Source organism: Rhinolophus sinicus, chromosome 16 (genome assembly GCF_057876585.1).
Source record: "Rhinolophus sinicus isolate RSI-liver-muscle chromosome 16, RSI-T2T, whole genome shotgun sequence".
Taxonomy (NCBI): domain Eukaryota; kingdom Metazoa; phylum Chordata; class Mammalia; order Chiroptera; family Rhinolophidae; genus Rhinolophus; species Rhinolophus sinicus.
The window spans coordinates 135,127,981-135,152,245 of NC_142516.1; the positions used below are offsets into that span (position 1 = coordinate 135,127,981).

Genomic DNA, 24,265 nt, shown 5'->3' on the forward strand with positions numbered 1-24,265 from the left:
ATGAACAAAGTATATAAATAGGAAATTCACAAAAGAAATACAAATGTCCAGTAAACGTAACTTAGGATGTACACTGATACTGTTAAAAAAAACAACAACCAAGTACAGCCTAATCAAAGAAACTAATTATAGCTACAGCATTCCATAATTGAAAAATCATGGGAATTTAAAAAGAACTGCATTAGATCCCAAAATATTAACAGTGGTTAAGCTGGATAGTTAGATGATCACTGATTTTAATTTTCTCCTTTTATACATTTTTCAGATTATTCTATAGCAACCATGTATCATTATGTAATAAGACCATGTAATAAGCTTTTAATTTTATTTACACACAAAGCAATTCCCTGAAATTGGCAGCTTAGTATAAACCCCAGGAGTTACTCTTGTAAAATAAAATATTGCTGATGTCACATTTTCATTTCTCAAGCAGAACTGTAAATTTCTTGGATATAGGTCATCATGTTGTAATGACAATTTCATTGCTCATTATCTAGGTTAAGCACTTCTCCCTCCCTAGTGGTTTTTTTCACTTTGGCTCATACCACAAAAGGCAAGGGAATACAAAATAAAATATGTTTTGACATTGGATGGCATATCTGCTAAAAAGTTTTGTATGGGAGGCTTTCCTATTGGCATATTTCATCCAAGACTCCTGCTGCACCCAGTACAGGAGAACGCCATTGTAGCGGCATTCTATATTCATTATAGTGGACTGCACTGTAAATATACACATTTTAAGAAAGGAAATAAACTATTAAAATTGCAATAATATACACTGACAACAAAAGATGAATACAAGTCACGTGTATACATTTTTTTTGCACCCCAGTATTCTTACAGAAAGTTTTGACAGTAAGTATGAAAGGCAGGTATTGCCTGATGTCACATAGAAAATACATCATGCATTAATAACTATTATTCTGCATATACAATATGTACACAGAGCAGTCCTCATTATTCTATCTCCCATCCTACCACCTCGTATAACCCACCATTTGAAGTTTTGATTTTAGAGTCAAATCGGACTCCTGTTTGTCCCGTGGTAGGGGGAGGATTTCAGAGAAACGTACTGGGAAAATATATGTCTTAGGGTAAGAATCCAGATCTTTCCAAAGGAACCCCATTGGGATGTAATTCTGAGGTGTCCACCTTCCTGCTGCCAAACCCAAGTTTCAGGTCCCCTCCAGCCTCTCGGTTCCCTTTGCTCACAAGCCGAAGTAGCGCCGTCCTGGCCCCGCCCCTTGCACCGGCCCTAGTGACGTCACCCCGCGCGCCGCGCGCCGCGCCTCCTGTCAGAGGCAGCCATTGTTCAGCGGGTTGCACTGGCTGTGCCGGGGCTGGGCTGGTCCTACCCCGCTCTCCAAGTCCCTGCCTTCCTTTAAAGCTGGGAGAGGGGACCAGTCCCTGGCTCTGAGCGCTCTGAGGTTCTCGGGTGCAGGCCACCATGAGCAAACGGAAGGCGCCACAGGAGACTCTCAACGGGGGAATCACCGACATGCTCACAGGTTAGCACCGCGCCGGGGGCCGCTGGCTTTCTTCTTTCCTCCCACCCCATTGCCTTCCCTACCTTTTCTCGGGTTCCGACAGTCCAGTGAATGGGATCGGCCCCTCGCAGAATGTAGTTTTCCGTGCGGATTTTCTTTCCGCCCCCGTTACCGGTGGCTGATTGTTAGTACTGCTGGGGACTCTTGTGTCACCGCTTGGGCTGCCTTTGGCCTGGCCCGTGTGGCGGTGGTGGTGGTGGTGATGGTGTCTGTCACGTCCTTTCAGAGACTGTTACGTCCCCTTCTGGGAAACTCTGCTGTCGTTTGTTTATTCGTGGTTCTTGTTCACCCGAGCCTCTTACTGCCTTTCAGAACTCGCAAACTTTGAGAAGAACGTGAACCAGGCTATCCACAAGTACAATGCTTACAGGTGGGATGGTGCCGCGTTCCTGGTAACATGCGTTCCGGGCAGTTAAAAGGGCTGAGGGGTCCGGGGATATTGGGACCGTCTACAAGAGGAGAAAAAAGCAAGAACTGAGGGTATTGACTCTGGTGGTATCTTACTGCAGTATTTCCGGGAGAACTTGAGCAGAGCTCTGTAGGAACAATTCTGATCAGTTTCCAGCTCTGGCTGAAAATGGGCTGATACATATTTTTCCCATCATCAAACGTGAATTGAAAATACAGTTTAATTTTAAGCTGTAATGAAAAACGGTGGATGAGGTTTGTGCTGTGAAATAGAAGTGGTTCAACGAATCAGCTTTCTCCATCTGGTTGGTCTGTGGCTAATCATGTCACCTTTTGGGTTCCATCCAACCAGCTCATCTAACCAGTGGCTTTATCCTAGACATTATTATCACACCTGCCTGCCTCTGATCCTTAGCCTATTAAACATGTCCAGATCCTTCAGCTCTTAAAAGCAAAAGCAAAGCAATCTTCTTAACTTCCCTCTAGCTAGCACCTCATTTCTTTCTTCCGTTTTACAGTTAACTCTCTTAAATAATCTGTTCCTTTCCTGGACTTCCTCACCCCTAGTCATGCCTGATCTCATTGCAGTATAATTTATATCTTACTGTTCCTCTGAAAATGCTCTCACCTACATCTCATCTTATTGGACTCTCATGACATTCACTATGAGCTCATTCCATTCAAGTCTTACCCTTGACTTCTGTGATGGCACAACCTTCTGTTCTGTCTCCTCTTTTAGCTTCCCTTTTAATGTTGATATTTCCCAGAGGTCCAACCTTAGCCCTCTTCTCTCACTTTCATACTTTCCCTGGCAATCTTACCATTCATGGTGGCTTTGTATTCTGGTATGTTAATGACTCTAAATCTGTATCTCACTGGGCTTTTCTCCAGATTTTTAGGCCTATATTCCCTTTGTCTCTAGCTTTTCAAAACTAAACTCCCTCTGTCCCTTTCCACTCAGCATAATTCAAACATGATTACACGCCCTCTTTTTTTTTTTTTTTCACCTCCTGTGACTTCTTATGTAAACTAATTATACTATGATCCACACATTATAGTATCTAGAAATCAGAGAGCTATTCAACCCTATAATTTGAGTCATAGCAGGCTTCAGACAGGTTTTAGTCTTGAAGGAGCACACCAGGGATAAGTGAGGGGAAGAACAATTTAGAGAAAGGAAACAAAATATTCCAAGGCATTGAGTCCTGAAGGGGTATAACATTTTCTAGGAAGTCATTAGTTCAGTTTGCTTAAGGGATATGGTCTGAGTGGGAAATAAGTTTGGAAAAGCAGGTAACACCCTGCATGCTCCGTCCCTCCTCTATATACATTTCTCTTGATTGTGGCCAAACTATTCTTTTCAAAATAGTTATGTGATCTTGTTATTCTTCCATATCAAATAATTAAATATTTCCTCTTAACCTTGATAAAGCCCCAATGTATTGTGACATACAAAAGGCTTTTCATAATCTAAGTCTTCCTTTTCAGGCTTTGCCCCATTATGCCAATTATCTAGAACGACTTGCCTTTACTGAAACAATTCCCTCCACAAACTGACCTCAACCTGCCTTTCCAGACTCATCATCAGTATTGTGCTAAAATAGGAGTTGAAATCCAAGTCTAAAGGTTTATATGTGCTAGAATAAAATGAAAAACCAAGACTTCAAAGATTATCCAATATTTATGCTTTTGACTTAGATGTAGTATGGCTTTTTATCAGCATTAATGCTAAACTACATTTAGTATTGAAATTAGACAGGATACCATCAGTCAGCTCCCAGGGTGTACCTAATCTGTCACCAGATTACCGAGCCAAATATGTATGGAGATGGGCAAGAATCTCAGGTCACTGCCTGATGTGGAACTGAAATAGAAGCAATGGGAAAAAAAAAGAACTGGGAATAAAGACATAGAGGAATGCAGTTTTAAACAATGAATTTAAAAATACCCTTCCGTACTGTTCCTTAGTTGTAATAGCTGTAAAGCACTTGACTAAACTGCTAAATAAAGATAAATTCTAAAAAAAAAAAAAAGGCATCCGTAAGCCTACTGTGTTTCCCTGAAAATAAGACCTAGCCAGACAATCAGCTCTAATGCGTCTTTTGGAGCAAAAATTAATATTCAATATTCACTTATATAATATAAGACCGGGTATTATGTTATATTATATTATGTTATACCCAGTCTTATAGTAAAATAGGACTGGGTCTTATATTATTTTTGCTCCAAAAGATGCATTAGAATTGATTGTCTGGCTAGGTCTTATTTTTGGGGAAACATGGTAGTAGTCTGAATATTACAAAGTAGCACATTTTATGAAAGAGAGTTATGGATAATTTCTAAAAACTAGCTATTAAAAAGAAGGCCCAATGATACTTTTCCACTTAATCCCAGAAAGGAAAGGCTACTGGTTTCCTATCTTCCTGATTTTACATATACAGTTAAAATCATATTATCCTCAAATGTGAGGATTTTCAAGATGTACTTCTAAAAATTAGAGAGGTAGATGGTCTGTCAGCTCATCTGAGTTTTTTTATGTTTTACATGAATATGGAAAATTAATTATGTTGGTGAAAGTTTAAGTGGCATATTTGCTTTTTTATGTGTACGGTTTAAGAAAAATTAGTACTTTGCTGGATTTCTAATTCGTTTTCCTCTTTTTTTCTTGTAGAAAAGCAGCATCTGTGATAGCAAAGTACCCACATAAAATAAAGAGTGGAGCAGAAGCTAAGAAATTGGTAAGTTTAATGAGGTTTATCATAGAGTTCACACATGTACAAATTTGGTGGACTCCCACAAAATTAAATTTACCTCCCTGAATCCTCCTTGACCCACACAAGCAGATTTCTTGGAATAATATTTATTTCAAGCTCAAAGTGTTTTGATTGTGGGAGGAGGTGGATTAAAAAAACTTAAATATATATAATTATAATTTTTGTTCTCTTCTTTCTCCGTATATACATGTACTCACTCTCATTTTCAGCTTGAGTATAGTTCTGAAGAGAGTATGGTGACAGAGTGGCACTAGCATGTCTGGACCCCAGCTACCTTTTTCTGATCCCCAGGTATAGGAATTTATGTGAGTTAGTGTTCCCAAAGAGATCTTACCTACTAATAAGCACATGATTAAACCCATTTGTATATTATGGCATTTAGCCCTATCCTCTGTAATTTCCATAAAGCCCTGTATACTAGTAGTGTCACAATTTCTAGAGGGTCACATCTCTTGGTAGTTTGTAATAATATTGCTAAGAATATCCTGAGAAAGTTTACCTATTCATAATCAAATTATTCTGTCTCATCTAAATCTCACTAATATCTCTAAGTTCCTTAAACTTAAAGACCCCATCTTATTCATTTTTCGTTAAAGATGTCAAACTGACATGGCTTTTGATTAGTCCGATCCATCTAGTTATCACCTTCTGCTGTTGTTCTTTACCCATTTGTGTTTCACAAAAGTCCTCTAGAATTTAGGTATTAATATTTGATTGTTCTTAATTTTCTCATGAGAGCCTTCAGAGAGGAAACTGTAACTTATTTATATTTTCATCTTTCAGAGTCTGAACATTACCATAAATCTTGTACTTAAGATCGAGTGACAGATTATCCACATTAATCATGTACCACATCTTCGTCTTGAATTTATTACTCAATATGAGTCATGCTCTGGTGTATAGGTTTTAAATCCTTTATGCCATAAATGGTTCTCAACATCAGTATATCCTCCCCAAATAGACTAGCCAAGCAAGTGATAAATACATTAGACTTTAATTCTGAATATCTCTATTGGTGAACTGACTTATTGTTTACCTCAGGAGCCACTTCTGCTTCCATTCTGTTCCCCTTTTTTCACCATTGAATTTCCTTTTTTATGTTGATTGCAAATAGCCTACTCATTTAGTAGAGGCAAACTTCTGTCAAGCTCTAATGCACTTCATCCCAAATCTGAGTTTATGATAGATCCCAGAAAGAACACAAAAGTACCCAAATTCCTTTTGCATAAGACTGGACTTAATATGAAAATCTCATTATTCCTTTTCACTATTGTTTTAAAACACACCTATTTTCAGGTGTATATGAGTACTTGTCAATAATTCTAGAAATCTGAAATTTCTACAATGTATATTTTGCTTTTTATTCCTTAATATTAGGTATAGAAAATAGCCTGGCCTAAATTGCTTTACGTCAGTATGTATCTTCTGACATAGGAAATGAGAAACCTAAGCAGTTTCTGTTTTCAAATCTATTCTACTTCCTAAATCTTACTCATTTCTATCTGGTGTTTGCTATTTTCAAAACTTGAATATGCATTCATTAGTCTTGGATCACTTATTAAATATTAAATAAATCAAGAATATAGAAGAGTGAAAAAAGAAAAAAAAGCAGCAAACAAACAAACCAAAAAGAATATAGAAGGGTGAATTTAGGGCTAAGAGAGAGTAGGAAATAATTGACACACGTGTTGTTCCGCATGTTGAACATTTATAAGTATGAAAAAGTTCAACTTAGCTAAAAATCAAAATTGCAAATTAAAACAAGATGCCATATAGTGCCTATTAAACTATCAAGTATAATATGCCATATGGATAAAGATGTGGAAAAACAAGACACTTATTTACTGCTGATCAAAGTGTTAGTTATCTATAGCCTCTCTGAAGGATAATGTGGCAGAATGCTGGAAAATGTATATATCCTTTGTCTCGGCAATTCCACTTTGAGGAATTCATCCTAAGAAAACCAGTAGCGCTCTATGTATACAAGGATTCATTAGTTCTAACTTTTGAGCACCTCTATGCCAGGTATTCATCCAGGTGCTAGGACTAAAATTGAAAAGACAGTATCGCTGCTCTCTCAGAGCTTATATTCTAGAGCAGTACTGTCCAATATAGTAACCATGAGCCACATTTGGCTAGTAAGCTCTTGAATGGAGCTAATATGACTGAGGAAATGAATTTTTTGTTTTAATTAATGTAAACTTAAATTGTCACGTGGCTGGTGGCTGCCATTTTGGACAGTGCAGTTCTAGAGCAGTAGTTCTTCATGTGTGGTACCCAGACCAGCAGCATCAGCATCACCTGGTTGCTTGTTAGAAGTGCAGCCTGTTGGGTCAGAAATTCTAAGGTAGCATTTGGCATTCCGTGTTTCAACATATTCCCCAGCTGATGCTGATGTATGCAAAAGCTTGAGAACCTCTGTTCTAGAGGAAGTTCATGACAGCATTGTTATAATATCAAAAATTGGAAACTATCTAAATGTTCACCTGTAGGGTATTTATTAAGGAAATTATGGTATTTATACAATGATATACTATGCACCCATTAAAGATACTGTAAATGTATTTATTTGTAGACATGGAAATTTGTTCATGATGTATTTTAAGTTGGAAAAAGCACTTTACAAAACAGTATGATTCCGTTTTTGTAAGAAAAAGTATGTATCTACATATATAGTAACTCTGCTTTTATAGATAAGCAGAAAATAAGTCAATATATAGCAGCTATAAGTGATAGGTTATAGTTTAATTTTCGGAGTGATGAAATTAACAAGTGATTTAAAAAATATTTTTCTTTATGCAACTGTATATTTTCTGATTTTTCTACAAACAAAGTTAATTTTAAAAATGCAAGAGTCATTTAGAATTGTTTTATTAGGGCTTCTCCTTTGTCAATCATTTAGGTATTTTATCTTTGGGAGAATATATATTTACTGGGGCTCAATTTTCTGTGTCCTGTGTTTCAAAACTGGTTATGTAACAATCATTTGTTTTTAATTTCTCATTTTGTACTTTTTAGTGATTCAGTAAGAATTATATTTATGTGACTTTTATATTTTTAATTTTCTGTATAGCCTGGAGTAGGAACAAAAATTGCTGAAAAGATTGATGAGTTTTTAGCAACTGGAAAATTGCGTAAACTGGAAAAGGTAAAATTGTAACTTGTTTGCTTATTTGATAATAGTATCTACCTTTATGGCGACTATCATAGAGCACCATTGCAAGGTGACTGGTGTCACTCACTCTAATGAGACTCAGAAGGAAAAGAGAGGAAGGGAGTTTACAGCTTTAAGTATTCCATTTTTAAAAATGGAATATTAATTAAATGTGAATATTATTTCTATAAAATGTTCACTTATTTTATGTGGCATTTAAGAGACTGTTAGCATATATGAAAGAATTAGCTCTTTATTTTCAGTACCATTCAGAAGGGAGATTATAATCTTTGACTTAAGATGTTATCTTTTAGAATTTCTATGCTTAAACTCTCCCAAGCATTTTTATGTTTCTGTTGCACTCTGATGATAGTAACTATATCACTTCTGGTCTTTTATGAATAAGTCTTTTTAAAGTTTTGGATAAATTAGAGATGAGATATCTTCAGTTGCTTTGTTATTTACCTATAATATAACCACTTAGGTTATATATGAATAATTCTGTATGGGTTATCCAGGCAAATGTAAATGACTCTTATAGTCTCTTGGCAGACTAGTGTATTTCCAATAAGATCATTTGAGTCCTCAAAGCATTCCTAAATTATTGTTATGCTTTTGTTTTCATTCAAGATTCGGCAGGATGATACGAGTTCATCCATCAATTTCCTAACTCGAGTTACTGGCATTGGGTAAGAACTATTTTTTAAGCAGACACAATAGTAGTGTTGGTTTCATTATTTATGTCAGCCAAACAAAAGTGTATGTTATTTCCCTTCAAAACCCGTTCCTTTCCATGTCTGTGCCTTTGCCCATGCAGCTTGCATAGCTTACATGTCTGAGGCTGGTTCTCCAGATGCTGCCTCTGCTGTAAAAGCCCCATCCAAAGCAAATGTTACCTCCTTCATGAAACCACTTTGATTTCCCCAGTCAGAAATAATCTCTCCTTCCTCTAAACTCCACTAACACTTGCTCTGTGTACGTTTTATCACTCCCTCCAGATTATGCCTTTTTTGCTTCTCTGAGCATGATATTTATCTTAAGTTGTTAAGCCTTTTTCCATAGCACCTAGCATAGTACCTTATGAATTTGAAACAAGCACTCAAGCATTTTTTAATGAAGGAATCTTTATCTTAAAATTTGAACTAGCATGAAAAAGGACTTCTTTGAACTGAAATATTAAGGCTGTAATGCTTTACCTAACTCTAATCTTCATGGAATGAGACTTCTTATTTTTTTTTTAGGTATATGACAGTCTTTCAAATTTAGGCAACATTTTGATGAAAGTTTCTCTAAAATAGTTTAAATTTTTAAATCTAGTACACTGAAAATGAGCTTGACTCCTTGGGGACCCAAGACCATTATAAAATGTCAGTTAGAAGTTGTTTTAAAGAGCATCTGTTACATTATCCTCTTTTTCCAGGCCAGAAAACTAAATACAGAAAATGAGATAACTATGGCAGAGTTAGAATTAGAACCCATGTCTTTTAACTCCCATTTTAGTTCTATTTCTTCTTTGCCACATTGCTTCTTGACATGAATATCAGTTTTTATACCACACAGTTTCTGTACAAAGACTCTGTCATGCCAATCTCAGTTTAAATATCATCTCAGAGATCTTCCCTCACCATCCAGTCTAAAGTAGGACCCAGCCACTCTGTCATGTTACCCTATTTTAATTCATTTACCTGATAAATTAAAATTTTCTTGTTTGTTTATACATATATATATATATCTATTATCTCTCTTTAGCCACTAGAATGTAAGTAAGACCAGGGTCCTTATTTGTCTTATTCCTGCTGTATTTTCAGCACCTACAAGAGTATCTGTCATATAATAGGCCTTCAGTAAATTTCACTGAATGAATGAACAGTTTTCAAGTGCCTGTATGTTTGTTTTATGAATAAAATGTGTGGGCACTATTGACACCTAGCTGTTTAGACATATTTTTCATGCCCAAGTTCATGGTAGTCTTTCTAGATTGAAGCTTCAAGAATTCTTCTCTTTGAATAAAATGGAACATTACCAAAGTAACCATGCAACGTTTTAGCAGGTCTTGTTTAGCTCAATAGTAACTCTGTGTTTGACAAGAGAAGGCATAATTGGTTATTTGTTACAAGGATCTCAAGTTTCATTTGATATTGAGATAATGCTTTTCTTTCTTTGTAGTCCATCTGCTGCAAGGAAGTTTGTAGATGAAGGAATTAAAACATTAGAAGGTGAGTATGTATAACGGGTCAATATTATTCCAGATTAAATATGGGCCTGAAGAACCGTTTATGCTCTAACAAACTAGAACTTGAAAAACCCTGTCTCAATTAGTACATACAAATGATAAGATTTCTTTTTAACTCTACAGTAAAGAATAGATATTAAGAGTAGTTTATATTCCCATCTTAAACATATTTATGTTTGTAACTCAGAAGAAAATGAAGAGTAAGAAGTGGCTCTTTGGTTTTAAGGCAATGATTTCATTTGTGGATTTTTAGATGATTTAAATTGCCTTTGTTTCTTTAATAAAATTTTAAACAACAAAGCCCTACACATTCATCTTAAAAGCCAAGTCACGTATATTGAGAAAGATGCTTAAGAGGTTTGTAATACTTATTAAATGAGTTTTTGCTTTCAAAGAATTGATAAAAATAGACCCTAAGTAATTATGAAATACTTTTCTTAAACTTACCATAACAATCCTTTAAATATAATTTATTTCTTCATATATTTCAAGGGTATATTATATATATATATATAGATGGATTCCTTATAGTAGTACATCTGTGGCATTTGGGGTTTAATATTTGTGGTTTCAGCTACTTGCAAGCAACTCAAATGGTTAGGTGGACAGGTTTTAGAGACTGACCTGGATTTAAGTCCAGTCTCTACCACTTTATTAGAATGAATGATTGTGGCACTTCACTTCTCATCTATAAAATGGTATCATAATTTCTGCTTCATATGATTTAATGAAGTAATGTATGTAAAGCATTTAGCAGAGTGCTTGGTTCCTACTAAGTACTGAAAAATAGTAAGTGACTCTTAAGAGGCATGATTAATTAGTAATTACTAAGAATATGTGTGAGCCACATGGCTAGAGAATGAACTCTACCACGTCTCAGAGTTTGTACTTTTCTGCTTGTGGCATATATAGTTTATCTGAGTGAAATATTGAATAAAGGGGTCAAAAATTTGTTTCTCAAAAGTATTCAGTTGCATCCTTGGGAGTGTCAAGGATCACATTATTTCACGGTTCACAGATATATAACTTGATATATCTACGAGTATATATAACAAATTCAATATTCCTGTTTCATTTTTACTCATGTACTTTAGTGTTTTCTGTGTACACACAACTACAAGAAATATTAAGTGCTCCATGTATAATAAAGTTGCTTATTTTTCTCCATTTTATATTTCTAGAGAGAATTTATAAGGATGATTATAGGAATTGCTTTTGAAGCACACTTACCTTGCTGTTTCTTTAACAAGGCTTACTCCTGTACTCATGCCCAATAAAAGAGCAACATCCAAATGGAACTAAGTCACTTTTAGGTTTAAGATATGATGTTATGATATGACAGCTTTTTAAATTAAAAAATGAGAGTACCTCTCCTTTCAATAGTATTTTTAGCACAGTGCCTGTGCAAATCGATACTCAATAAATACTAACTGAATGAAGGATTGAATCAACAAATGAACAATATGAATGCACTTACTTATAATACATTCAGAAGCTGTGGTTACTACTGCTGCTATTAACCATAAATTAAGCAATATAGATTTTTATAAGGCTGCATTTTGCTATAGTCAGTGAAATTTATATGATCTTGGTATGTTTACTATTCCATATAACTATAATTGAAATTTTGATTTAGTAAACAAAATGATCATGAAATAACTGCTAGGTTTTACTACATTGATTTGAAGAGTCATTTTTATCTAATTATTAATATCTGAAATTTTTTTTCATTGTTTTTTCAGAGTCATTTCAGTATATTTTCCAGGTAGTTCTTTGTAAAAAGGATCACTGAATTTAGCATTTTTTCCAGAAATGTTTAAATTAGCACTTTAATTTTTTTAATCTTCTCTATAGATCTCAGAAAAAATGAAGATAAATTGAACCATCATCAGCGAATTGGGCTGAAGTAAGATCGCAAATTTTCTTTTGAAACTTGAGATGCAAAAGTAAAATTTTTATAGCCATTTTTCCATACATCATAATAAAAGTTAGCTGAACACAACCATTTTGTTTTCAGAAATGCTAAGATTTGTTGTAGACTCCTATAAAGAATCTGCTTATATTTGTAGGCTTTGTTATTGCCTTCCAGTTGGTTTGCTTGTTTTCAGTATTTCCCTCATTCTCTTGACTTTAGGAGGAAACTTCCTCTGAAAACACATAGCCTGAGTGCATCAGTCAGTCAGCGGGTGTTGATTTTATGCTTACATTGTACAAAGTGCTGTCCTGGGTATGGGCTAAGGATAGAAATAGGCTCAGTGTAGCCCTTAAGAAGTTTAGAGTCTACCTAAGACGGTAGGACATGAACATGAAACACTAAATTTAAATAAAAAGAAAAGAAAGAAGAAAACTTCAAATACCTAAATAACAGTAAAGGAATAGCTAGTAGGCATGTTGTATATCAGCATCAGCTATTATCTTGTATGCCAAAATAATCTGGAACCCCCTTTCTAATCGATTATTTAAAATATGTAGTGCATAAGCTACGTACATGCGTAAGCATGTATCTCCTCTAGTCTTACATAGTCTTGTTGGTGATTCAGTCCTGTTGATACCTTACCATAATATTTTTAAACTTATACTGCCTTTCCAAAACTTTGAGCTAGTAAGAGACCAGGATAGTATAGTTCTCACTTTCTTTGCCTTTATATAGTAAATAGAAATCTTCTGAAGATCTTGGTTGTTGTGAGAATTGGTTTTGACAGGTGCTTTATTCTCAGATGTTATTTCATACTGAGATAGTATTTTTATAACAATGTTATTGAAGTAGAAGTCATATGCCACCATAAAGTTCATCCCTTTAAAGTATACAATTCAGTAGCTTTAGTGTATTCACAGCGTTGTACAACCATCATTACAGTCAATTTTAGAATATTTCTGTTATCCTAAAAAGAGCCCATACCCATTGGAAATCACTCCTCATTTCACTCCACCCCTTCCCTCCAGCTCCTGGCAACCACTAATCTACTTTCTGTGTCTACAGATTTGTGTATTCTGGACATTTCATATAAATGAAATTATACAATATGCAGTCTTTTGTGACTGGCTTCTTTCATTTAGCATAATGTCTGTATTCATCCATGTAGGATGCTACTAGGATCATATTTTAAAATACGATAATTTTGCAAGATTTAAGAACAATAAACTATAACCCCTTGACTTGCCAATAGGGAGCAGTCTAATTTGGAAAGGTACTAGCTTAAATATATTTATTTGCTCTTGGTATATGAATGTGAAGTTTATAAATAAGTTTAATGGAGTATCTGGAACATCACAAAGGATGACACTTTAGGATTTTGATCCAAGTTAAAAATAAACCTCCCACCCCCACCCATTTTACTGTTGTCTTCTTAATAAATTTTAATCTTGATTTTTGAATGATCTAGTGTAAGGACACTTGCTATGGTAGGCAATTTAATTTTTAAGAAGATTTAAATGTCACAAAAATCTTGTCTATTTATTCTGTCTTTATAGATATTTTGAGGACTTTGAGAAAAGAATTCCTCGTGAAGAGATGTTACAAATGCAAGTAAGAGTGTGCTGAATTGTATTCTTTGATTAGAATTGAGACTTTCACTTGGTGAAGAGCCATTTTTAGAATAATGACTTAATTTTTCTTCTATTAGGATATTGTACTAAATGAAGTTAAAAAAGTGGATTCTGAGTACATTGCTACAGTCTGTGGCAGTTTCAGACGAGGTAACATACTTACTAATCTTAGGTTTTTCATATCTTCATGTTAAAATTGCCTAATATATATGAAAAACATGGATTAAAAAGATATAATTTGTATTACTTTATAGATTTATTTAGATCCAGTAGTATTAGCTAGATTTCTTTGTATATAGATGGAGACATGTATGGAAAATTAGAGGAAATTCATACTGAATTTATTACAGAATGATAATTTAATGGCTAATTTTAACAAAAATTTATAAAATAATTTTAGGTATGTTAAAATCCTAATAGTGGTTAGATGCTAGTAAAGCTGTGGGTAGTTTTTTTTGTTTGTTTTAGTTTTTGTATTTTCTCAGTTTTCTATAATGGATCTAACAATAATATCTCAGAAGCACCAGTTCAAAACCAATTCTCACAACAACCAGGTTCTGTGGCTCTCCATTTACTATGTGAATATGAGCAAAGCGAGAATCACATAATCATGGTCCCTTACTGGCTCAAAATTTTGGAAGGGTAATATAACTTTAAAAATATTAGTTTTAAAAATTGGAGTAGAAAAGAAACAAAAAAATTGAAATAGAAAAACGTTATTTAAAAATTTTAGAATAGATATCTGACTGCTTCTCTGGCCACCTCTGGAGTTTTGCTTAGAAAGTAGGTGATGGGCTACCAGAAATTATCTGCGTAGCTGCTGTAAGAATCTAGAGTTGAGGAGAGGAAAGAACTAAATCCATAACTGCTGATAAGTAGAAAGAACATTGGATGGGGCCAAAAGACCCGGATTCTCAGGCCAATATATCACAATATGATTTTTTTTAATCTTTATTAAATTTATTGGGGTGACTTTGATTAGTAAAATTATATAGGTTTCATTATTTCTATAATGAATCATCTATATATTGCACTGCATGTTCACCACCAAGAGTCAGTTCTTCCATCACCATATATTTGACCCCCTTTACCATCTTCTACCACCCCCCCTCCCCACCTTTACCTTCTGGTAACCACTGAACTATTGTCTGTATCTATGAGTTTTTGTTTCTTTGTTTGTCTTGTTTGTTGCTTTCAGTTTTATATACCACATATGAATGAAGGCATATGGTTCTTGACTTTTTCTGTCTGACTTATTTTGCTTAGCATGATAATCTCAAGATCCATCCATGTTGTTCTAAATGGCACTATTTCATCTTTTCTTATAGCTGAGTAATATTCCATTGTATATATGTACCAGATCTTCTTTATCTAGTCATCTGTCGAAGGACACTTTTGTTGTTTCCCTCTCTTAGCCACTGTGAATGATGCTACAGTGAACATAGGTGTACATTTATCTTTATGGATAAATGTTTTCAGATTTTTGGGGGTAGATACCTGGGGTCATATGGTAATTCTATTCTTAATTTTTTGAGGAACTTCCGTACTGTTTTCCATAGTGATTATACCATTTTACATTCCCATCAGCAGTGTATGAAGGTTCTTTTTCTCTACGGCCTCTCCAACACTTATTATTACTTGGCTTGTTGATAATAGCCATTCTAACAGATATAAGGTGGTATCTCATTGTGGTTTTGATTTGTATTTCCTTAATAGCTAGTATCACTATATGATTTTAAGTTGTTTGCCTCTCCACATCCTATTTTCCATTTGCAAAATGAGAGGACTAAAATTAACCAGTTGTTCAAGTCTGTCTGTGCACCAGATATACCTAGGAAGTTTTAAAAAAATATACACATTGCTGAACCCTGCTACAAACCTACTAAATAAGAATCTCCTTGGGTGGGGCCTCGGAATCTATATTTTCAAAACATAGACTGTCATGCACAGCAAGCCACATGCATGAATATGACAACCTTTCTGGATATGACAACCTTTCTGGATTTCTATATTTTTATTTTATTTTTACTTTTATTATTGAGTAGGTTATATGGTTACGTGCTTTCATATAAAAATGACATACAGGGAGAAGGCTCTCTTCTACCCTGTACCTGTTGACTCTCTTCCTTCCCTCCTTACTGTCCCATTAATAACCACTTTCTTATGTTTTCTTTCCATGTTTCTGCATGTAAATGTGAATGTACATTCTTGGTTTCCTTCTTTCTTCTCTTTCACAAAGGTAATATTATGTTGGTACAAAAGTAATTGCAGTTTAAAAAGTTAAAAATAATTGCAAAAACCGCAATTACTTTTGCACCAACCTAATATAATACATACACATAACTGTTTACCTTACTTTTTTCATGAAAAATACATCCTGGAGATCTTTCCACATCAGTATATGGAAAGCTCCTTATTTTTTATAGCTGCATAACATTCAATCACGTGGATGTGCCATAGTTTATCTAGTCCTCGATTAATGGCCCCTCGGATTGTTTCTTGTTTACTTTTTGCTCAAATTGTTTTTGTTTTTTAAATAGATAGAGTAGTACATTTCTGGTGGTAGGTAGATGGTGAAAGAAATGAGAAGAAAAGAAAACAAAAAATTTTTGTTAAAATAATTTCCATGAGTGTCCTGGGATCAGCACAAATTCAATCTAGTCTTCTTTATGTTTAAGTATCTGGTTAAAGATTATTGATGTATTGATCATGATCCAGAGGCACTGCAGGATCTTTAGTGACCAACAGTGTATTTTTTATATATTATACTAATAAAAATGAAGAGAGGCAATACACAGAATTATTTTATGCCAGCTGTGTGCCAGGTACTATTCCAGATGCTTTTACATATGTTCTTAGTTGCACAATGGCCTACAAAGTAGTTTTTAGTAGTTTGCACACAAGGAAATGGAGGTCTAGAAGAATATAGTCTTCATGTACAATACTGAAAAAAAAAGACATTTGATATAGAAAAAAATCCATCTAAATGGAGACAAAATTTCATGGTGTTATAGTAAAAGAAAGGTTTAATTAACTATCTAATCTGCCTGAAGTTAGATGGTTTTAGAGTGGAGATCAGAATGAAAGCCTAAGTCATTATAAGGTGCTGTGTTCTTATCCGTGATACCATAATAATACTTTTTACCAATATTCATTAAATAAGTTCAATCACAAGAATTGAAATATTTTCTGATTAAACTTTACACACAGCATATTGTTTAATTTGAGATTTTTATGTATATATATTTATAGATATATTTTAAAGCTATTTTTTAAATGTTTTTACTCATTATGAAATACTTAGCTGCATTTTTAATATGTTAAATTAACCAATTGTGTGCAATTTCTAATTCCAATTACTGTTCTTATACCGGATTCTGCTGTTTTCATCAATTTACCTGAATAGTTGGACTGAAAATTGAAATCTTTTAACTAATTATAAATATGAAGCACAGTGAACTAGAAAGTTAGAATGTAAGAAGTAAGGCTCTTCTATGTGTGTCATCACCTTGGTTCTGTGTTTGCCCAATAGACAAATTTACCTGAAGAATTCCATACATCTTCTTTGTTGTCATAGGGGCAGAGTCCAGCGGTGACATGGACGTTCTCCTGACGCATCCAAGCTTTACCTCTGAGTCAACCAAACAGGTACCTCAGAATTTATAATCAATGGGATCAGTCTTACATAGCAGTGAGTATCATTTTCTAAATGATAGTTTGGTATTTTCAGGATAAGTTTTTTTTTTTTAATCTTTATGAAAAGTCAATTGAAATGTTTCATACTGATTGAATTCTGTGAAAGGCAAAATAAGTTGTTGAAAGGGATACATGTTTTCCCACAAGGAATTGGGAGGACAGTCTAACGTCTGAAAGAAATGAAGTTTAGTAAAATATTTCCAGAATTATTGTCTATCATAGATATTTTAGATATTTAGTATGATATTTAGGTTTTCATTGAAGGAATATTTTCTATTAAAAATATTATATTATGAAACTACCTCACAAAGGTAAACGTGTTTGATTTTGGAATATATACCTTTTAAAGATGAAGCAGTTAACTTTTTGATTTAATGAAACAGATAAACTCAAATGATGGTTTTTTTTTGGGTGTATCATGATATTGGTGAAAGATGGTGGTATCTAAAAATAAGTTTCATTTGATAAGTTGAATTTTCTGTTAGAAGAAATATGTACCTACTCAGAACATAGGACAACTAGGCATTTCTCTACAGATAATCAGAAAACTCATGTTAAAAATGTTTCTTGCCATAACAGAGTAATTGTTCTTTTTCTTATTCCCTAATTATGATTCTACAGCCAAAGCTGTTACATCGTGTTGTGGAGCAGTTACAAAAGGTCCATTTTATTACAGATACTCTGTCAAAAGGTGAAACAAAATTCATGGTAAGTACTCGCTTGAGTTAACACATCTGAAAAAAAAACACCTTAAAGATTATTCAGTACTGACTCTAGTTGGTGAGCACACACTGTGATATATAGATGATGTATTACAGAATTGTACACATGAAACCTATGTAACTTTACTAACCATTGTCACCCCAATAAATTTTAATTAAAAAAGAAAGATTGTTCAGTAACTGTTCTGGGTGTGTGACCTCACTGTAGTTTAATATTACAGTCTAAATATCCATGAGTCCTTAGAGAAGAAGAATTAGCAGGATGCTAATCTCAGAATATGTTAGTAAAGAATTTTTTTTTTTAATTCCCCACTCATAAATAATCTCTGCCATTGGAATAGGTCACTAGACACACTCTGCTATTTTTAAAATATCCGTAATGACTTTGACATATAAGTTTTTCCCTAAACTAGCAAATGTTTTCATATCCTCTGACTCAGAATTCTTCAATGAGATTAGAATTATTTGAAGAGTATTAATCTATTATAACACCAAAGAAAGAAAAGGAATCAAAGTATGTGATAGAATGCACAGAGGAAGAAACACGTTATGTGGAATGATAAGTAGGGGAGTTTATAGTGGGGACACTTGCAGATATTTTCAAAGTGAAACCCATCGTGATGAACTCTCAAAACTGTCTTCCTAGGGAATTAAGATTCAAGACAAATGCCAAATGGATTATAAGCATATTAATAAATAGCCCTATGTAAAATCCAACAGGAAGGCAAATAGAAATCTAGGACTAAGGTAATAAAGGCTTTCCTTTATTCTACTGCTCACTTAAATACATCATTTGGATCTCTTTTCTCTGTGCCCCCTCCTTTTCACAAGTTAGATGACTGAAAGGAAAGAGACTGTGCTTTTGAAGAGTGGACATGCTAGAATTAGCAAATCTCAATAAATAAAGTTGACAGTTTTAACTCAAAGTAGAAGATGGTTGATATAATTGACATATCATCTCATTCAGCAAGTAGAATGGTGGTTGCCAGGAACTGGGGGGAGGTGGGAGTGGGGAGTTAGTGTTTATGGGTATAGAATTTCATTTGAGGAGGATGAAAAATGTTCTGGAGATGGATGGTGGTGATAGTTGCACAACAATGTGAGTATACATAACACCACAGAACTGCACACTTAAAAATTGTTAAAATGGAATTTTTTTGTTACATACATGTAATCATGCAAAAAAATCACGTCCTTAAATCCAGCCTGGTATTTTCATGAGCTATGGAAGTGTATGGTCTATGTTGGTCACACTTTATCAATGTTTTACTGTGGGGAAGGTAAAAATAAAAATTCTAGTCAGTCTTTGGGAACTAAATCTATGATCTGTTCTCCTGAATCTGTCAGATTTTGAGCTCTTTCTCTATGCCTATAGTATATACACACATGAGATCTTATTTAAAATAGGGTTTATATATGCTCCATGAGCACCCTTTTTAAATTTAGGTTGATTTTTTAATTCACTCAAAATGTGCATAAATTTTACATTTAAGAACATTCAATCAGATAAAATCTTAAAAATAATATGAGCTAGACAAGTTGGATATTTGTTTCATAGTAAGAGGGTGTCATTGTATGCCTGGGCAAATTCTGGCCACCCCTCTGGCCTAACGCTCCTCCAATAGTCGTCTCTGTGAAAGGCACTGGGACTCCCTACGGGGGAAGTGCACCAACTGCTTTCAGAATTAGCAGCCAGGAAGTTGTTTACACAATGCAATAGCAGAAGCATTTTTTTACAGTCTGAACAGTCTTTTGCTGATGCTCAAAGAGAGATCCAGAGGAAAAACCAACAGAGGCTGTAGTAATCAGCTAGCAAAAATACAAGGAAAGATTACAAGCTGATGGGCTGGGTGTAACCCGAAAAGGAAAGGTGGGTAGCCAAGTATGTATGAACATAGAGTTACTGACACTGGTGTAATTGTGTTATCCTAGTAGCTACTCAATCAAGAAAAAGAGAAGACTTTTACCTGGGAAGTGCATGGGCAGCCAAATCCCAGTAGGCGGGTTTAGACATTATTGTATGTGATGTGAAAGAACAAAATGGTGAGAATGAGTGTCAATAGGACAAGGAGGTGTATTTAGTCAATTCAGCAAATATGTATTAAGCACCTACTACATTCCAGGCATTGTTCTAGGAGGTTGGGATATATCAGTGAATTTAAGTAGAACTTATATTTGCGGAGTGTGAGAAGGGACTGATAGTTAACAATGAACAGAATAAACAGGTCAATTATATAGTATATTACATGAAAATAATAAGTACTATTTTTTAAAAAGAAAGGGGGAGCAGAGTATGGGGAGATGGGCGTGCAGAAGACAGTATTAAATAGTATTGTATGGTCAGAGGCAGCCTCATTGAGAAGATGAGACTTGGGGAAAGACTTGGAGCAAGGGGTTTAGCCTAAGCACACACCTGGAGATACAGTAGCCAGGCACGAGTTGGAGCAATGACCCTAAGTGCTCGGACATTAGCGGAAATAGCCAAAGAAGTTAAGATCTCTCAGTTTCTGAAAGGAAATTGGCTGCAAAGTGAATTCAGTTTATAAGGTAGAATAAACCATTCTCATTCTATATCCACTTGATTTCAAAATCTCTTGTTGCTATAACCACTGACTAAATAGTTTTATGAGACTGAGCGCTACCTACTGCACTAACGAGGCACCTTAAATAGTTTTAAAGATATGACCATTCGTGTGTTTTTCAAGTTACCTTCAAAACATAAATTCCTTTAATAGTAATCAAACCTTAGGAAAGCCAGGGTTATTCCAAATCTTCTTGTAAAATTATGGTCTTTAGATAATTGAGCTATTCTTTCTGTGAATATAATAACATTTGGAAGAAAAAAACAATTTCCTCTGCATTTAGATGCCTGTTTGCTTTATGTATGAAGAGTACCCTTCAAGTTTTAGAATTTTGTGCAAGTTTGGCCTTGGATGATTTTCTGTGAAATATCTGCAGTAAGGATTCAAGGGACAATAAAAGATACCTTGACCACCCTGAGGAAATGAGAGAGGCTTTATTTCAGACACTTAGCATGAAGCTACCTAATTGAAATGCCAAACAAAACTAATCCACTAATCTAATAAAGAATTTACAACAATACAGAGAAATTCTTTAACATTAACACTTCAGAAAAGTCCAGGAAATAAAATTTGCCTTGAGGAAAGGAACAAAGCCATTAAATAAAATCCTATTACTGATGTGACAAATGGCGAGATCATTGCCTGTGGCATCCAAACACCCATATCCGCAAGGTAATACCTCATAGTAATTCCAGATGGAAGTCATCTCTGATCCATTTGAAGCTTGAGTTGGAACTTGTTAATGCCTAAGAAAGTAGGTTTCATATTTTGAAAATAAACGGGTTTCATTAATCTTTCAGCCATAGGACAGCTAAAGAAAATACCCATTGTGGATTTCAGATTTCTATGTTGTTGAGCAAAAAGTATGGCTTTCAGTGACATGTGTACCAATGAGACTACTTTTTAGGACCAGAAGCCTGTCACTTGTGTATTTTTGTTAGAATGTGGCATTTGAAACTTTTATTTTGAAATTTGGTGATGTTTATAGCTCTTTTTACATATTTAGGGGTTGCTGACTAATCCAGAATTTTTGCCCATTTTTCTGGAAAAGGAAAAGTTAAAACAAAAAACAGACCTTGATAATATCTGTTTGAAAACTGTGTGGAAGTGTAATGAAAACTCCACCTATACAGAAGGAAGCAAATGATCCTCTAATTTTCTTTTAAAATGTTCTTATCTTTCATCTCTGTCTTCTAATTTCTGGGGAGATTTCCTCAATTTCAAACTCTTGTGCTTCTGCTGTCAGATATTTTATTTTGATTTAAACCTTTTCCCTGAGTGTTCTTTTTCTGCACATATTTCATGGATGGAACATCTACTCTTATCTGAGAATATTACTGATAGCAGTTTTGTTATTTGTTTTCTGCTTCCTGACTTCCAAGTTGCTTTTTCCTGTTTACCTTGGTCTCTATCTTTCATGTTTGATAGTTTGCTTATTAGCTGGATGTTTAGAATCGCACAAACTCCAAATCCTCATAACTATAATCCCTGCCTGCTGTTTCACACATAGTTCTTTAATTACCGTGAAGTGTAATAGGAAGGTAGTGATAACATATAGTGCATAGAAAAGCCACTAAGTTAAAAGTACTCTGAATTCAAAAACTGCCTCCATTAAAGCAAAAATAACTTCACATTAATAGCATTTGATTAAAATTAAGCCTGAAGTTTAAAACGTCTTTAAGCACTCTTTTAAATATCCATTTTAGGGTGTTTGCCAGCTTCCCAGTAAAAATGATGAAAAGGAATATCCACACAGGAGAATTGATATCAGGTATTACTCAAAACTCGTTGCTGACCTATTAACTTTTCCCTTCTTTTCTCCTATTCCCCCCTCCCTCTGTATATCTTGGAATTCACATCAATGTCTAGAACCGCTTTTCATTCTGAAGTGCCAAATGTTCTGGCTATAGACGATGTTTAGCCTTAAAATGTGTAAATAATGACTGTCTACAGAATCTAATTTATTTTCTCTATATTTGCATCTCATCATGATGCCTTCCACAGCTCAAAAGTAGTTTCCTGCCTGGGGAAAGTTAGTTGTAAAGAAGTGATACTGCTTTTCATTTCTCCACACCTATTGTAGAGCAGAGTTTACGCAAACTAAGTTGCAAGGTTGGAGTAATTTGAATGGTCTACCCTAATGATACTTTCTTGTCCAGGTTATTAGGCCACATAGATTTATTATAGGCATTTTGTTCTGTATTGATTTTAAGTCTTAGTTTTGCTAAATTTGAAATGCGTAGTAAAATATTTATCTTTTTTTAGGTTGATACCCAAGGATCAATATTACTGTGGTGTTCTCTATTTCACTGGGAGTGATATTTTCAATAAGAATATGAGAACTCATGCCCTAGAAAAGGGCTTCACAATCAATGAATACACAATCCGTCCCCTGGGAGTCACTGGTGAGTATTTGTGTCCATTAGAGAGAATTCCAGTCATTTGGAGAGAAAGTTATTTTCAAAGGTATTTTGGTTTAGCAACTTTGGTTTCTCTAAAAAGCCTTAAGTACCTATGCTAATTAATTGTAGTTTTCTTTGTATTGTTAGTCCCTCAGGCAACAAAAGGGGCTTTAATCCGTACATGCTCCCAGGCCCTCAGTTGAAGGCCCAGTGATGGCAAGAATTATTTCTAGCCCTATCAGAATGGATTAGATCCTTTCTACTATGATGGTCAGTAAAATCTTATTGATCTATAGAGTTTTATTTTTTTAAATGTATCTGCAAGACTTAGGAAGAACCCGAGTATCAGTGCTTTTAGTGCCAGGCCCAACCTGGTAGCTTTGGCCCCATGCTTTGAAAGTTTAAAGAATAAGAATTGCTGAATCTCTGTTTTATGGCTCTTGTTAACATTTCACAGTATATTCTGTTGTTTACTATTGTCTGCTAGGAAAATGAAGATTTTTGTCATTTTGTCCTAAAAGTATGAAATAAAATAGGGCTTTTGTTGTTGATAGACTAGGGCAGTGCTTCTCATAGGTCAATGTGCATACAAACCACGTGGAGACTCATTAAATGCAGGTTCTAATTCAGTGGGCTTTGGAACAGGCTCCAAGAGGCTGCATTTCTAGGAAGTTTCCAGGTGATGCCACTACTGCTAGTCCAAGGATCGCATTTTGAGTTATAACTAGAGTATGTATTTCATATAATATATAGTGGCTACAATGGATGTCTGGATAGATACAATGAATAGCACCGGTACATATGTGACAAGCACAAGCTCATGTGGGAGGATGGGGGCAGTCAGTATCTTTTTTTTTAGTGGCTTGTTACCATTTTATTTTTCTTCTGAAAGTGAGTCCCATATGTCTCTTGAATCCCAAAACTGGTTCGTAAGTCTCTTTTCTCTATTTACTTGCAGGAGTTGCTGGAGAACCCCTGCCGGTGGATAGCGAGAAAGACATCTTTGACTACATCCAGTGGAAATACCGAGAACCCAAGGATCGAAGTGAATGAGGCCTATCCTTCTCCCAGGCACAGCCCAACAGGAGTCTTAATTTATTTCTTAACCTTTGCTATGTAAGGGTCTTTGGTGTTTTTAAGTGGTTGTTTCTTCTTCATGCTTTAGCTTGCACTGTAGTCAATAAAATCTCTTGGACTGTTA

At 34.8% G+C, this 24,265-nt stretch overlaps 1 protein-coding gene across 1 annotated transcript; it reads left to right on the forward strand.

The window, feature by feature from the left end:
• Positions 1-1,287: 1,287 nt before the first annotated feature.
• POLB (DNA polymerase beta) lies at positions 1,288-24,265 on the forward strand. Its single transcript, XM_019742127.3, has 14 exons — positions 1,288-1,508; positions 1,860-1,917; positions 4,627-4,693; positions 7,803-7,877; positions 8,514-8,572; positions 10,050-10,099; positions 11,971-12,022; positions 13,588-13,642; positions 13,740-13,812; positions 17,240-17,310; positions 17,980-18,066; positions 22,369-22,433; positions 22,928-23,067; positions 24,023-24,265. Exons 1-14 carry the CDS (start codon positions 1,448-1,450, stop codon positions 24,115-24,117), a joined length of 1,008 nt encoding a protein of 335 aa, XP_019597686.2. The 5' UTR covers positions 1,288-1,447; the 3' UTR covers positions 24,118-24,265.

Excerpts from the sequence above, each read along its gene's own strand:
- POLB (XM_019742127.3), top strand. The coding sequence starts at position 1,448 with ATGAGCAAACGGAAGGCGCCACAGGAGACTCTCAACGGGGGAATCACC. Across the intron at positions 18,067-22,368 it reads AAGGTGAAACAAAATTCATG|GGTGTTTGCCAGCTTCCCAG; the intron begins GTAAGTACTCGC and ends TATCCATTTTAG. Across the intron at positions 22,434-22,927 it reads CACAGGAGAATTGATATCAG|GTTGATACCCAAGGATCAAT; the intron begins GTATTACTCAAA and ends ATCTTTTTTTAG.